This window comes from Corvus hawaiiensis, chromosome 5 (genome assembly GCF_020740725.1).
Source record: "Corvus hawaiiensis isolate bCorHaw1 chromosome 5, bCorHaw1.pri.cur, whole genome shotgun sequence".
Lineage (NCBI taxonomy): Eukaryota > Metazoa > Chordata > Aves > Passeriformes > Corvidae > Corvus > Corvus hawaiiensis.
Genome location: NC_063217.1, coordinates 29392724 through 29405831, shown reverse-complemented (window position 1 = coordinate 29405831; position 13108 = coordinate 29392724). Strand labels below are relative to the sequence as shown.

The 13108-nt window shown below is 35.9% G+C and overlaps 1 protein-coding gene across 2 annotated transcripts in view; it reads left to right on the top strand.

Annotated features, from left to right (window-relative positions):
* Positions 1-13108, top strand: part of DLC1 (DLC1 Rho GTPase activating protein) — a 203789-nt gene that overhangs the window by 61695 nt on the left and 128986 nt on the right. The window contains exons 1-2 of one of the 2 annotated variants that reach the window (XM_048303350.1): positions 11962-11983; positions 12126-12159. In XM_048303350.1, coding sequence (XP_048159307.1) covers positions 12129-12159 — 31 coding nt within the window. In that variant the 5' untranslated portion in view covers positions 11962-11983; positions 12126-12128. Of the gene's footprint in view, positions 1-11961; positions 11984-12125; positions 12160-13108 lie in introns of those variants that run through there. The other variant, XM_048303347.1, reaches the window with a different exon arrangement.

Here is a 13108-nt window from a genome sequence, read left to right as displayed (position 1 = left end):
TCTCTTCATAGTAAATGTAGCAATTAGTAAAAGTTTTAATAGAAATCCTGTGTTTTAAGAGTAGATTTTTATTACCTTTTATGCTTATCCATGTTTGCCTACACAGAACTGTGTCTTTAAAAAGGAAATGGACACAACACAGACAGGAAGATTTTGAGCCAGGTTGCCTCAGCTTGAGGCTTCACTTACTGAAGTAATTGGCAAAGTTCCTACCACAGCTCTGTATTGTGCTGTGTAACAATTTCTTTTTTCCCATGAATTAGAAATGTATCATCTATAGAAAACAAAATTGTTTGGAATTTATGTTAGATAAATGAATGGCAGTGTTGAATCATCTCCAACTTTTAAGTGCCCCATAAAAAGAGTTTACAAAATAAGGATTTTTCAGCCAGAGCATGTCCTTCACCAGCTATGGCTGGCCATTCTTTGAATACAAAATTATTATACCTGTCAATTAAGATAAAAATTGCAGTATCATTTTGTGGTGTATAGACCTGTGTCTACTCTAACTCTCACTGATTCTAACAATCAAGATCTTATAAACAACTGAACTAAAATATGGAACTTCTTACTGGAAAACATTTTGATATCAGAATGCAAGCTACAAAAATACAAAGCATGCAAGATCATTTAGAGTAGAAAAGTTTAGTAATTGTAAGAAAAAAGTGTATATGTCCAAAAATAAGATTAATTAACTTTTTTTATGTGTTAATCTTGCAAAATCCTACACTTTTATGCATGATGTGTAGAAAAGTCTATCACGACAATCAGAATACTTGCAGAATTGGCTTTTCAAGCACTTGAAAGCCCCCAAACATTCCTTTTAATGGTAAAGCATTATTACTTACATTTTAAAGATGAGAAAAATTAGATGTTTGTAAGATTCATAAGTGGCAAAAAAGATTGTCCAACTACTATTAAAGTTTTAGTAGCAAACCATGGCTCCCCAGTAGTCTTGCTCTAAGAAAAGGAGTAACTAGTCTGCCAGCTTACCCATGCACTAAACTCATCCTAACTTTAACTTGCAGCATATATAGCCGATTATTATGGTGTTGAATGGAACCCAGAATCCCCTGCAATCATTTGCAAAACACCCCTCCTTCCTCCCAGGCTTTTAAAATATATCAGCAGCATGAGCAAAACTTCACAGATGTATTTCCCTTGGTTTCTGTGTTTTTATGGCATCAGAGCTCCCAGCTTGGCAGATAATACCTGAGAATAAAATGCAATTACTGCAGAGACAGAAGAAAAGAAACGTGTGTGCTGTCTGTGCTGTTGTCTCTCCGTGTAGGTACGTACTAGAAAATGTTAGTTCAGGGATTACTCAGTTGAACAAGGTGTTAAAAGACCCTGAAGACGTGTAATAGGAGTTGATCATATCACAGACCTGGAGCAGTGATCCTACTGGTAGCACTTCCAGCTGAGGAAATTATATGGCAGATGAAACATATATTTCTCTGGTTTATTAACTGTACCAGAATAACCACGTATTGGGGGTTTTGAACAGAGGAAATTTGATACTCAGTTTGACCAGAGTTTAAATATTTAAATAGAAATGGATATAATTGTATATTTTTTCTCAAATGAAAAGAAAGGTGATTAGGTTGCAAGCATGTTAGCATACAACAGCTGTGTAGATGAATCTTTTGTTTTCCAAGGAGGTTTTTCAAGGGCTTGGGGTATTTTTTAGAGCTTTCATTTTTATATTTGGATTTAAAAACTACTTCACATCCTTTCCATAAGCTCTTTTCGGAATCAAAGCTCCCATTTATTTTCAAAAAAAGAAAGTTCTCATGTTTACTTGTTATGAGATTTTTTTTCTTTTTTCTCTCTTTTGGTTGTTTTCATATGGGCAATATACTTTGAATTTTTTTGGAACTTAACTATATTGAAAGAAATAGGAATTCTTGAATTAACTAAAATGCCAATTTTCTACTTTTCACCCAAAACCTGTGGTTTTGATTTACTGACTCTGTCACCCATACCCTTGACAAATGTTTAAAGGTTAACAGACTAGGTATCCAGAGGGCAAAATAATTCATTTCATTTCATCTCTTTTTCTCTTGGATGATCTAGAGATATACTGAGTTAGTAAAGTCACTGTATTGGTGTTTGGTTATTTTTAAGCTCAAGCTTGCTACACATGCATGTTGAAGCATGAACAAACTGAGATTCCAAGAATATGGTCAAATAAGCAAATGAGATCCCAGTAGCATATTTTATTTCCCTCCTTTATACCTCCACCTCCTGCCCAAGGTAAAACCACTGTCATCTTGTGTGCTACTAGTGCTTGGCATTTTTCTTCTCACTGTAAAAGAAAATAGGGTGGTTTATGTTAATCTATGTTTCTATATCTTTCAGTAAACCAAAATGAAATACAATAACTATCATTTTTATCAGGGTTGGTGATAACTTACTGAAATACATTAGTTTGACACTTACTCTCTTATTCTCAGTCCTACTACCTTGCAAAGTTTGATGTACTCTTTTTCCATAATCTAACACCTCCCTAATGCTCCCAAACCCATCACTGTTTCTGTCTGGCATGCTACTCCCCTCCTGTCTCCATCATCTCACAATTAGCATCACTATTTTGTGAGTCTGCAGCTTTCTGAGCAAACAACTGTGAGGTTCTGCAGAAAGTAAAGGTTTCATCATCATAGAAGAAATGTAACTTTTGTAGTAATTTATTCTTTTATGCCTGGAATAAAACTCAAGATCAAGAGCCTCCTGGAGGATCTGCTTTAGATCTTTTCCCAGCTGGTCTAACAAAAGTAGTATCCCAGTGACTGAATATACATGAGACTGTAAGCATCAATATTCATTCCAAAACATACATTTCGTGTTTTAAAAACTAGCTTCTTGGGGTTTGCTTTTTTATTTAGTTAGTTAGAGAACTCCAAACAGTTGTAACACCCTGCTGTAGCTAACAATGGGAAGAGGCTCTGCAGCTGGGATTATCTGCAGAGATTCAAGAGCGCAAACTCACACAGGATCAATCTTAATAAATCTCAGTAGTTGTTGCTCTCCCAGTAGGTGTCAGTTGCTGCAATGCTCTACCACTGATTTTCTTATGCAGAACATAAAGCTGGATGCAGCGAGGTCTCTTTGACCAGCATAAAAACTGATCCTTCACACATAATATTCCAGAAACTATTGCAGAGTTATGGCTGCTAACCTCAGTGATATCTGCATCCAGGAGAATAACATTAGTGGAATACAAAAATGTAGACAGCAATCAACCACTGGATTTGGTCTGAGTATCAGAAAGATCATTAGAATCAGATTGCTCACTTACAAGGCTGATGATTTCTATAGCTAAGCTTTTTTCAATTGGCTCATGAAGATGCAGCATCGGTGCTATGATAGATTCTGGCACTTGTAGCCATGAGGTGAGCTTCCTCATTTTCATATCTGCACCCTTCAAAATTAGTCAGAGCTACTTGCTTTTCTCAGGATGAAGGACAAAAGACTCCTTTGTTTTCTTTGAGGTGGCTAAGGAAAGACAGGAATGGTATGATTCTGTTGGGTTTAAATTCCCTTTTTGTTCTACAAGTAAGTGCTCACAGGTGCTTTGTAACTTGGACTCATCATGTAACAATTTTTAGTTTCTATCATCACATGATACTATGATTTTTTTATTTACATGAAACATGTTCTAAGGTTATAAATTTTATATATAAGGAGAGAAGTAAAAGCTGAAATCACGTGGGATTCCTGTCAGCCACATAGAAACATTCCTCAGATTTCAGGTCTTTAAGGAAAAATCACATTTGTAGACATTGCATGATGTTGAAACTAATAAGAAACATGAGACTAATTATCTTTATACTGTTGCCTTATAGAGCTGCATGCCTTTTGGTTCCCAAATAGTTCAGTTTTGCCAATGTTGCAGGATTTATTCATATGTTTGTTATTGTAAAAGGATTTATAAGATAAATATTAGCCAAAAAAGTTACTTGTGAGCTTGGGAAAAAAGCTCTCTGTGTAAATGAATTGTAATAGAACAACTGCCGATTGATGAAAAGCATGAGCACTCTTGGGGCTGCTCCAGTTCTAGACGTAGTGTGTCACATCTCAGCTTTGGTGTTAACATTCAAGTTACGTTTTCTTTAGGGAAGAGATACACATATTTGGGGGAATGAAAGGAAGCACAGATTGTTATTATTACCAAAAGCTATATAAATGCTCCTTAACATGGAATTAAAATTTAACTGACCCCATTTTAAAATACTGTATGTCCATCCCAGAAAGTAGAGGGTAGTTTAAGTGAAAATCAAATTCCTTATTTTGTGAACTCCTGGGAAGTACCAAAAATAATTTTATTTAAACCTTTGCTTTTATTTCAAGTTGAGTCCTTATATATAAAGAAGCTGAGGTCTAGCAATTGCTAATTTGAAAAAAAAAATCATAAGTTTTCACAAAATATGTGACAGTAAATCTTGGGGTATTTAGGAACCTGCAGATACTGCTGTGAAGACTTTAGGATCCCTATAGAGAAAGAAATTAATTCTTTACTATGGCCAAGCTCTACTTAATGGTCTGGACAAGCTGCAGACAGGCTTTTGTCCTGTCTGTCATATGAACCAGCTTCATGTGGTCCTGACAGATTTCAGAGCATTGGGAGCTTACCCGGATCTATGGAGAGTGATAAGACCAGACAGAGCACAGGACAGTTACCCTGCATCTTTGTTTTGTACTTCCATTCCAATGAGAGTCACACTCTGCCAGCTGAATGACGAAGACAGAGGAAATTATCAGACCACCCCAAATGAAGGCTCTTGGCAATGGCCTCATGGAAGGAGAGCTGCCAACCATCCAGCACTAACTAGAAGAGGTCTCTGTGCATGACCCGAGTGTCATAAAGAGGCTCGGGCAAGCAGAAATATCTAGTCAGGAAACAAAGTAAGTGTGGAGAAGCATGCAGGCATGGAGGAGAACACATGCAGGCAAGCATACAGCTTTGTATTTCCATTACAATTAAATTCATAGTGTTGTCATAATCTTAGCCAGACACATCTGAATGTGACATTAATTTCTTTTTAAAAATGAGATAATTGATGCAGCTTTATTGTTGGGTGGATTTTAATTGCCTTCCGTTCTACTCTTCAGTAAAATTAAAGACCACAAAGAAGAAAGACCTGTCTAAATTCCCCTTCTGAAGCTAGTCTGTCATGAAAGTTGGTGATTTTATTTTTTCTCTTCCCTCATCCAGATGGAAAAAAAATAAAATCATCGGGAACGGAAAACTTAATTTTAAAAACTGCAAGTTTAATAAAATAATGTTTTGTAAATAAGTCTGAATTATAAACTAATAATTCTTGTTGTTTTTTCTATATTATTGCTACAATTTCTGTTCAACGCAAATACTAAAATATTATGGCACTTGAAATTAATTAGAATTTTTGAAAGGGTTTTCTACATGTTTACTCTCTTAATTTGATTCATTAGCATGAAAGGCTTTGGTTTCAAAGATCAGAATTTACCAGTAGAGATACTTACTCAGTATTTTGGTGTAATGGGGATATTACTGAGGAAATTCTGCTTATGGACTGCAGTATTTCCCAATTCCAAACCATCTGAATGATTGTGAATTTTTTTCTTTTGTAAAACAGCCCAGTTAATTTTTAATTACTACTTATCCAAATTAAGAAAATTGGAGCATACCTTCTAAATAAAATAAAATAAGAAGTCTGTTTAAGAACTCCAGATTATACAGCACATGCTGTTTAATGATAAACTGAATAATGCTTAAAATTTGTTTTCTGACCGAGCATTTTTTACCTCAGTTTTCAGGTACAAACTTCTTCTTGTTTACTGGAATAGAGTTCTCTGTCATTTGGTTCATTATCCTTCCTTGGTAATTGTACATTGCGTTGATATTACCTCCTTTTATTCTTGTTAGAAGCTCAGTACATCATCCATATTGAGAGGATTTTAGATTTTTGTTTTCATCAGTTGAATAGAAGGAAGATAAGTGAGATATATCTCAATCTACATAGTTGTTTCTGGTCTTAAAATCAATTATCCTCTCTAAAACATAAATATAACATTATTTTCTGTGTTTGCAGTCTTTGGAGGTTGATCTCTTTTCTGCTTCTATTGCAATATAAAGCTTCTAGTTTTATAGAATGAATTCAGTCTTGAAGCAAATAATTTCAGTGGAAACCACAATGTTTACTATCTCTATTTTTCATAACAGAAGCATCCACTAAGGTGAGAATTTACACCATGATCTTTAATTGCAGGAATAAGAGGTGAATAACATAAAAGGGATTCCAAAAATAGGGTAGGGGATTTATAACATCTTAAGCTCAGCAATTGTGAGCTACCTGTAAAGGCTGGATTTTCTCTTTCTAGTCAAATCCCCATATGTTAATCTTTGCCCTGGAGTTTTCCTTTCACTCTGGGCAGTAAAAGATATTATCTCCTCATGCAAAATTGTAGAAAAATGCTTACAAATCAAGATGCATTGAATCATTAGCAAGGAAATTTTCCAGCATTTCTATTCAAATACCTGAAAAAAGCTGAATAGCTGACAGACTTTTAAGATGGAAGGACTTAATAAAATATCCATTGTTAGTTGGATGGCAGTAATAAAAATGTGATTCCAATGTAATGCCAAATGCACTTTATCTTCTGTAATAAAAAAATTCAAAAAGTGGATTTATTAACTTTTAAATAGAGATGCTGTATCTTTTTTTTGTAAAACTGAAATATAGAGACATTCTAATGTTTTTATGAGATACTACAACAATAAATAGATGTAACTGGATAATTTCTTCAGAAATACTATGATACATGTTCCTCCACAATAACTTGCCTGTTTATACAAATATTTGCCACCTAGGGCAGCCCTTTGCAAATGTGTCAGTCATGATAGAGCTGTTTATGTTATGTGAGTGCAAGAAACCAAAACAAAATCTACTTTAATTCTAATCATAGTGGCTTTCTCTGCAGGTTTGGAGTCAGTATACAAATAATGTAGCTTTGCCTACAGTTAAGGGAGAGCCCAGCTCTGTTCAGGTCAGACTGGGTGTACCTCAAGTTTTTACAGTGGCAATCTTGCAGCTCAGCATACCCTCACCACTGCTCCCAAACACGATGCTTTGCAGATGATGCCTCTTTCTTTCACCACCAAGACACTGCACATATTTATTGACTATACCACTTCTAATCTGGAAAGCTATGGTTCTAATTTTTTATCCAAGGTCAGAGATGAAATATGTGAATTTTGACACTATAATGGAAGGAATCTCATTTGGAGGGTGCAGAGGGATTCTCTCTTTCCTTATTTCATAGTGAAGAACTGCTCATGGCAAAAATGAATGGTTTCTCTTGGAAATTATGGGCTTTTGTTTTCATATTTATTATTCTGTTAAAATATTCTTAAAGCCAGAAGAACATTTTGCTTGGGTCAAACAAAATTTTAATTTGTGCAAAATTTTTATTTTAAGTTCTGATTTACCAGAATGTTCACCATTTCTTTTTCTTGCTGGAAGACACCTTTTCCACCAAACTGAATACCACCATCTAATAAAATTCACAGGAAGTGGCTATTTAACCCAGTATTACTAGGTAATAATATCTATATGGTCAAGGTAACAGCAATTTTAAAGAAAAATATCCAATATGTGTTCAAAATGTACAGCACAGCTTCACCAAGGACAAATTCTACCTGACCAACCTAGTTGACTACAATAGAATGACTACATCAGTGGGCAAGGAGAAGGCTACAGATGTCATTTATCTGGACTTCTGTAACTCCTTTGATTTGTGTGTCCCCCAGAATCCTTCTCTCTACGTTGGAGATAGATGGATTTGATGGTTGGACCGTTTGGTGGGTAAGGAATTTGCTGGATGGTTGCATCCAGAGGGTAGTGGTCAATGTCCCAGTGGACATCAGTGATAAACAGTGTCCCTCAGGGGTCTGTATTGGGACCACCGCTGTTTAATGTCTTCATCAACAACACAGGCTGTAGAATTGGGTGCACCCTCAGCAAGGTTGCAGACTACACCAAGCTGAGTGGTGCTGTTGATACACCTGAGGGATGGGATCCCATCCAGAGGGACCAGGGCAAGCTTGATGACTGGGTCCATGGGAACTTCATGAGGTTCAAAAGACCATGTGCAAAGTCCTGCACTTGGGGCAACCCCTGGTATGAACACAGGCTGGGGAATGGACAGATCAGAGCAGTCCTGCCAAGAAGGACTTGGGGGAGTTCATGGATGAGAAGCTGGACATGAGCCAGCCATGAGACAATCTTGGGCTGCATCCAAAGCAGCATGGGCAGCAGGGTGAAGAAGGGCATTCTTCCCCTCTGCTCTGGTGAGACCCCACCTGGAGGACTGTGTCCAGCTCTGTGGTCCCCAGCAGAGGAAGCATATGGAAGGGCTGGAGTCCAGACAACGGCCATGAGGATGGTCAGCGGGCTGGAGTACCTCTCCCGTGAGGAAAGGTTGAGGAAAGGCTGGGATTGTTCCACATGGAGAAGAGAAAGCCTCATTGTGGCCTAAAGTACCTAAAAGGGACTTGTAAGAAAGATGAGGGCACATTATTTGGCAGGGCAATGGTAATAAAGTGAAAAGAGGGTCAATTTAGATTAGATATGAGGAAGAATTTTTTTACAGTGAAGATGGTGAAACACTGACAACTGGCACATTGCCCAGAGAGGTGGTAGATGCCCCATCCCTGGAAACATTCAAGGTCAGGTTGGACTGTGCTCTGAGCAACCTGATCTAGTTGAAGATGTCCCTGCTCATTGCAGAGAAGTGACCTTTAAATGACCCTGCTAGCCCAAACTATTCTATGAGTCTATAATTCTATAGTGTTCTACATACACTTTACAGTCATATTTGCACACATATTTTCAATGACACAGTTGCAATATGTTAAGGATGTACACAAAAAAATTCATATAACATTTCAAATGAGATTTTCATAATTTAAAAATCCCATCCTCTAATTTAAAAGAAAAAGCTGCATATATTTCAGCAGTGGTCTGGTTTTTTTCCTCTTTTTCTCTCCTTTTTTATTTCCTCTTCTTTCTTGGGGCTGCTAAGAGCACATACTATTAGAAACATAGAGAGAGGTGTGACTTTGGGAGATGTTTGTTGAAATCTTTGAAGGGTAGGCATCTGTTTTTTTCTAAAACACGTGATCTGATCATGCAGAAATTGTTAGTCCAATTCTTCAGTTCTGTGAGGAGAGTGAGAAATAATGTGAAGTTACAGTGAACCCATCTGGTCAAGCAGGAAAATCCAGTTTATTTGCTCCATTGCCAGAAATGTTAAATCACTTCCTGGGAATGCAATTCATTTGGAACATATGGAACTCATTGGAAGGCCTCCAGTGAATTCAAGACTGTACTGAAGATGAGACAATTTCTCATAAGTAACAATCATGTTTTCCCACTGGGCAGCATGTAAGCAGCATGTGTAGCTGTGTTAACAAAAAACTAAACAATAGGAGGACTGTCTGAGATCTTGTTCAACAATATTTGCTCATGGTTTACTTTATTTTAAATTTTCAAGAGATGCAATGTCCATTTAGGCTTCTTTCTTTCAGCATTTGTGCAGCAATAGAATGTGTGGATGGAACTTTTAGCTCATTTTACATCTTAATTCAGAAGCACTGCACTCTGTTTAGAAAACAGATATTTGAAAGCACTCTACCTCATTCTACCTTTCAGTTTTCTGGAACTTAAAATGCTTCTTCATTTTACTTAACAGAAGTATAAATTTTGTGACTTCCCCATCTGCCCTGAGGCTTGATGATTTTATGTATTTCCCGCTACAGTTTTTTACCTGGGTTAAATCCACTAAACGCTAGCAACCTTTAAGACTGCCATCTAACAAATTCACTAAAATATATATTTCACTGTAAATCAACATGTTTTAATGATCATTGATTAGAAATATTGTATATTTCCAGGAAATAAATTGAGGTGACAGACGGCATTATTAACAACTGATTAATCTGATTAATCTATTAATCTAATTAAATCTGATATGCCAATATGAACAAAAATCTACATGTTAATGTGAATGATGATGACAGCTGTTTAGGAAGAGTTCATCCAGGTTAAAGGCACTGCCAGTGACTCGCAGTGCAATTATAAACATGATAAAAGCCCATTTAAGTCTGTCATAAAGCCACCAGAAAATTATCTTCTCCACTTGTCATTACTGTATCCCCATTGAGTCTTGTAACTGCTTCCCCTGAGCTGTTCATCTTGGCTTTGCATTTTAGACCTTCCAGAGGCGGTCCCCATCAAACTGTTATCTCTTTTCCATGACACAGCTTATGATTTCAGTGCAGACATTCTTGGTTTCCACATCATCAACCATCTGAATGTTGTTCTCTAAGCTTTTCTTATCAAAAGAAGATCCCTTCTTTTGATAAGAAAATCATACCTTTTCTAGCTAACAAACTCAACATTAAAGTGTGATATCAGCCTGTCCCCATCTTTCCTTCTTTTGTCCTGACCCTCTCATTTGATTCACACTAATGTTTCCTCATTCTTTCTTGTGCCATTAAGGGTTTTTTTCCTGTTTGTTCGCTTATTTCTCACCTTCTCCTCTCTACAAAGTTGTCTTTACAAATTTCCTCCTTGGACTAATGTGAATAGTGAGTCTGAGGTTTTCATTCTTATTTTCTTAATTATCTTAGCCAGTGTAACCACTTAAGTCTGGGAAAGAGAAGAAAAATACATACTCATTTTCAAAATTATATCAGCTTTTTATAAAAATTAACATATGATACATTTTTCTTTCTTTGAAACTGAGACCTGGATTCACTCTGTGATTTTATTGGTTTTTGTCATGTTAATTTTCCTCAGTCTATGGAAATTAATAACTTTGTTGCATTACTGGTCCTTCTTCTGAACAAATATATGCTTGTATAATGCAAGAAAAATGCTTTTCCAGCAAAAGGCTATTGTTGGTTTGAATAATATTAGTCTGATCTGATTGTATAATATTTTTGAATGTCAAATTCAAACAACACACATTTAGCCAGCAAGAGTACAGGTGAAAAAGAAAGAATCACAAAGGCATATATTAATGCCTATCATCTAAGACATGTTCTAGTTGAAATTTTGTTGAAATTTTATGCAGAAAATGCTATGAAACACTACTGTATATAGCAGGACAAATCAAATCCTGAAATTAAATTTTCAAAGTCTGTTTTGAGAAATTCTATAGCAAGTCTGAAGTTGGTTGTTTTGTTATTTCTGTTCATCTCTCCCGTTTTTCTTTTACTTTGAATCTGCAGCAGGAAAATCTGCTGAATAAAGACTAGACTAACATAAGTGAAAAGGATGTAAAATTGATACCTTAGCTCATGTGGCAGTTCTGCATACATTGCATACACAATCAGATTTATCATCTAGACTTTCTTGCCTTTATGCTATGAGCACATTTTAAAATTCTTTTTATGTGTTTGCTATATAAATTTCACTTTACTGTTAATTCAATCTATAACTGCATTTTTTCTAGGGAAAATACTCTCAGAAAGTTCTTCTATATTAGTCTGAAAGAAAAGGATAATATGAAAAAATTCTACATCTATTGCAAAAAAAAGAGATGTCTCATGCAATTTTCCAAGCCCAGAAAAAATTATAGCCAATATGAAAACAATTCTATTACTTGTCTCTGAAAATTTATATAAAAAGTAAGAAACTGGTCTATTATAGAACAACATGTATTTGAGCCTGCAGAATAAAGATTTGGCATTTCAGTCTAATCTTCAGACACACAGATTTTGTCTTCCTCCCTCAAAATTATTAAGTAATTTCCCAGAGGAATTTTGTGATCATGTGTTCTAGGATGATTATTTCAAAATGTGATCATAGGAGTATCTTATTAACACCATCTCCTCCCTTCTCTCCTTCCTGGCTCTTTCTAACGGTAATTAGTTTCACAATAGATTATAAGACACTCAAATGGGAAGTGTATGTTTCTCTCCAGAGTGCTTGACACGGTGAGAAGCCAGTTTTTTCCAGACCTTCTAGACACTCACACAATTTACCCCAAGATTTCATAGTGTTTCCTTAATATTACTGGTATTCCCTGAATATTCCCTAACATTTTTTAATAGTGGTATCTTCTTTGTTTTCTTTCAGGCTATGCCAGTTATTTCAGAGAAGGAGAAGGCTGGTGAGTAAATATTTACTCGTTTTCTCATTTCCTTGTTGTATTTGTTTTTGGAATACCCTGTTACTTAACTAAGTGATAAAAGACAGGCTTCAGCTGTGGGCTTTCAAATGTATAGGATTACAGATCGGACCAATGTCTGCGTAAAGGCTATTTGTTGTTTCCTGAATAGGGTAATTTCTCTTCCTAAAAAGCAGTCCAGTTTTCCGTGTCATATAAATAAGGGTGTTTGAAACTGTCCTACAAAGTTGAATTGCAGTTGCTCCTTACATATCAGTATTCCTGTACTTACTAACTTGTTATTTGGTGTTAACATCTATTATGATTTATTTGATGTCTCAATCAACAAACATGGGTGCAAATGGGCTTTCTCAAGTCAGTGGAATTTGCCTTTTGACTTGGTGTAACCTTTACTGTCTGTCGTTAAATATGGCAAGAAATTTCAGTTACCTGGAGTATTCCACTGGAGATAGTAACATTTGTTTTGGCTAAATACTTCTAGAATATTGAAAAATTGTTTTTCTGATGTTTTCTGTTATACGTGCCGTCTGAACACTGAATGTGCTTTGGTGTTGGGATGTGAAATCTATTACTGATGGCCTGCTAGACACTGTCAAATGGATGTATTCTTGTGAAAAACACTAGAGAACACTCCACTCAGCGCTATAGCTCTCAAGAATCTCTGTCAGTTGCTTGTCTTCAATTCTAATTGATAGTTTGCTACTGTACTTTGAATATAGCTTGAAAAATACCTCAAAATACCCAAGTTCCACCTGGCACTCAGATTTATGTCTGATTTTTGTTGGTGATGTTTTCTTGTATTAACCTGGTTCAGACTGTTTCTTTTCTTTTGCTTATTAAAGGAGAGGAATAGGTTAAAAAAACTGTTTGATAGAAAATCTACAGTAAGAGTCAGTACCGTAAAAGCTATGGAGCTGTCTGCTCAGGATGT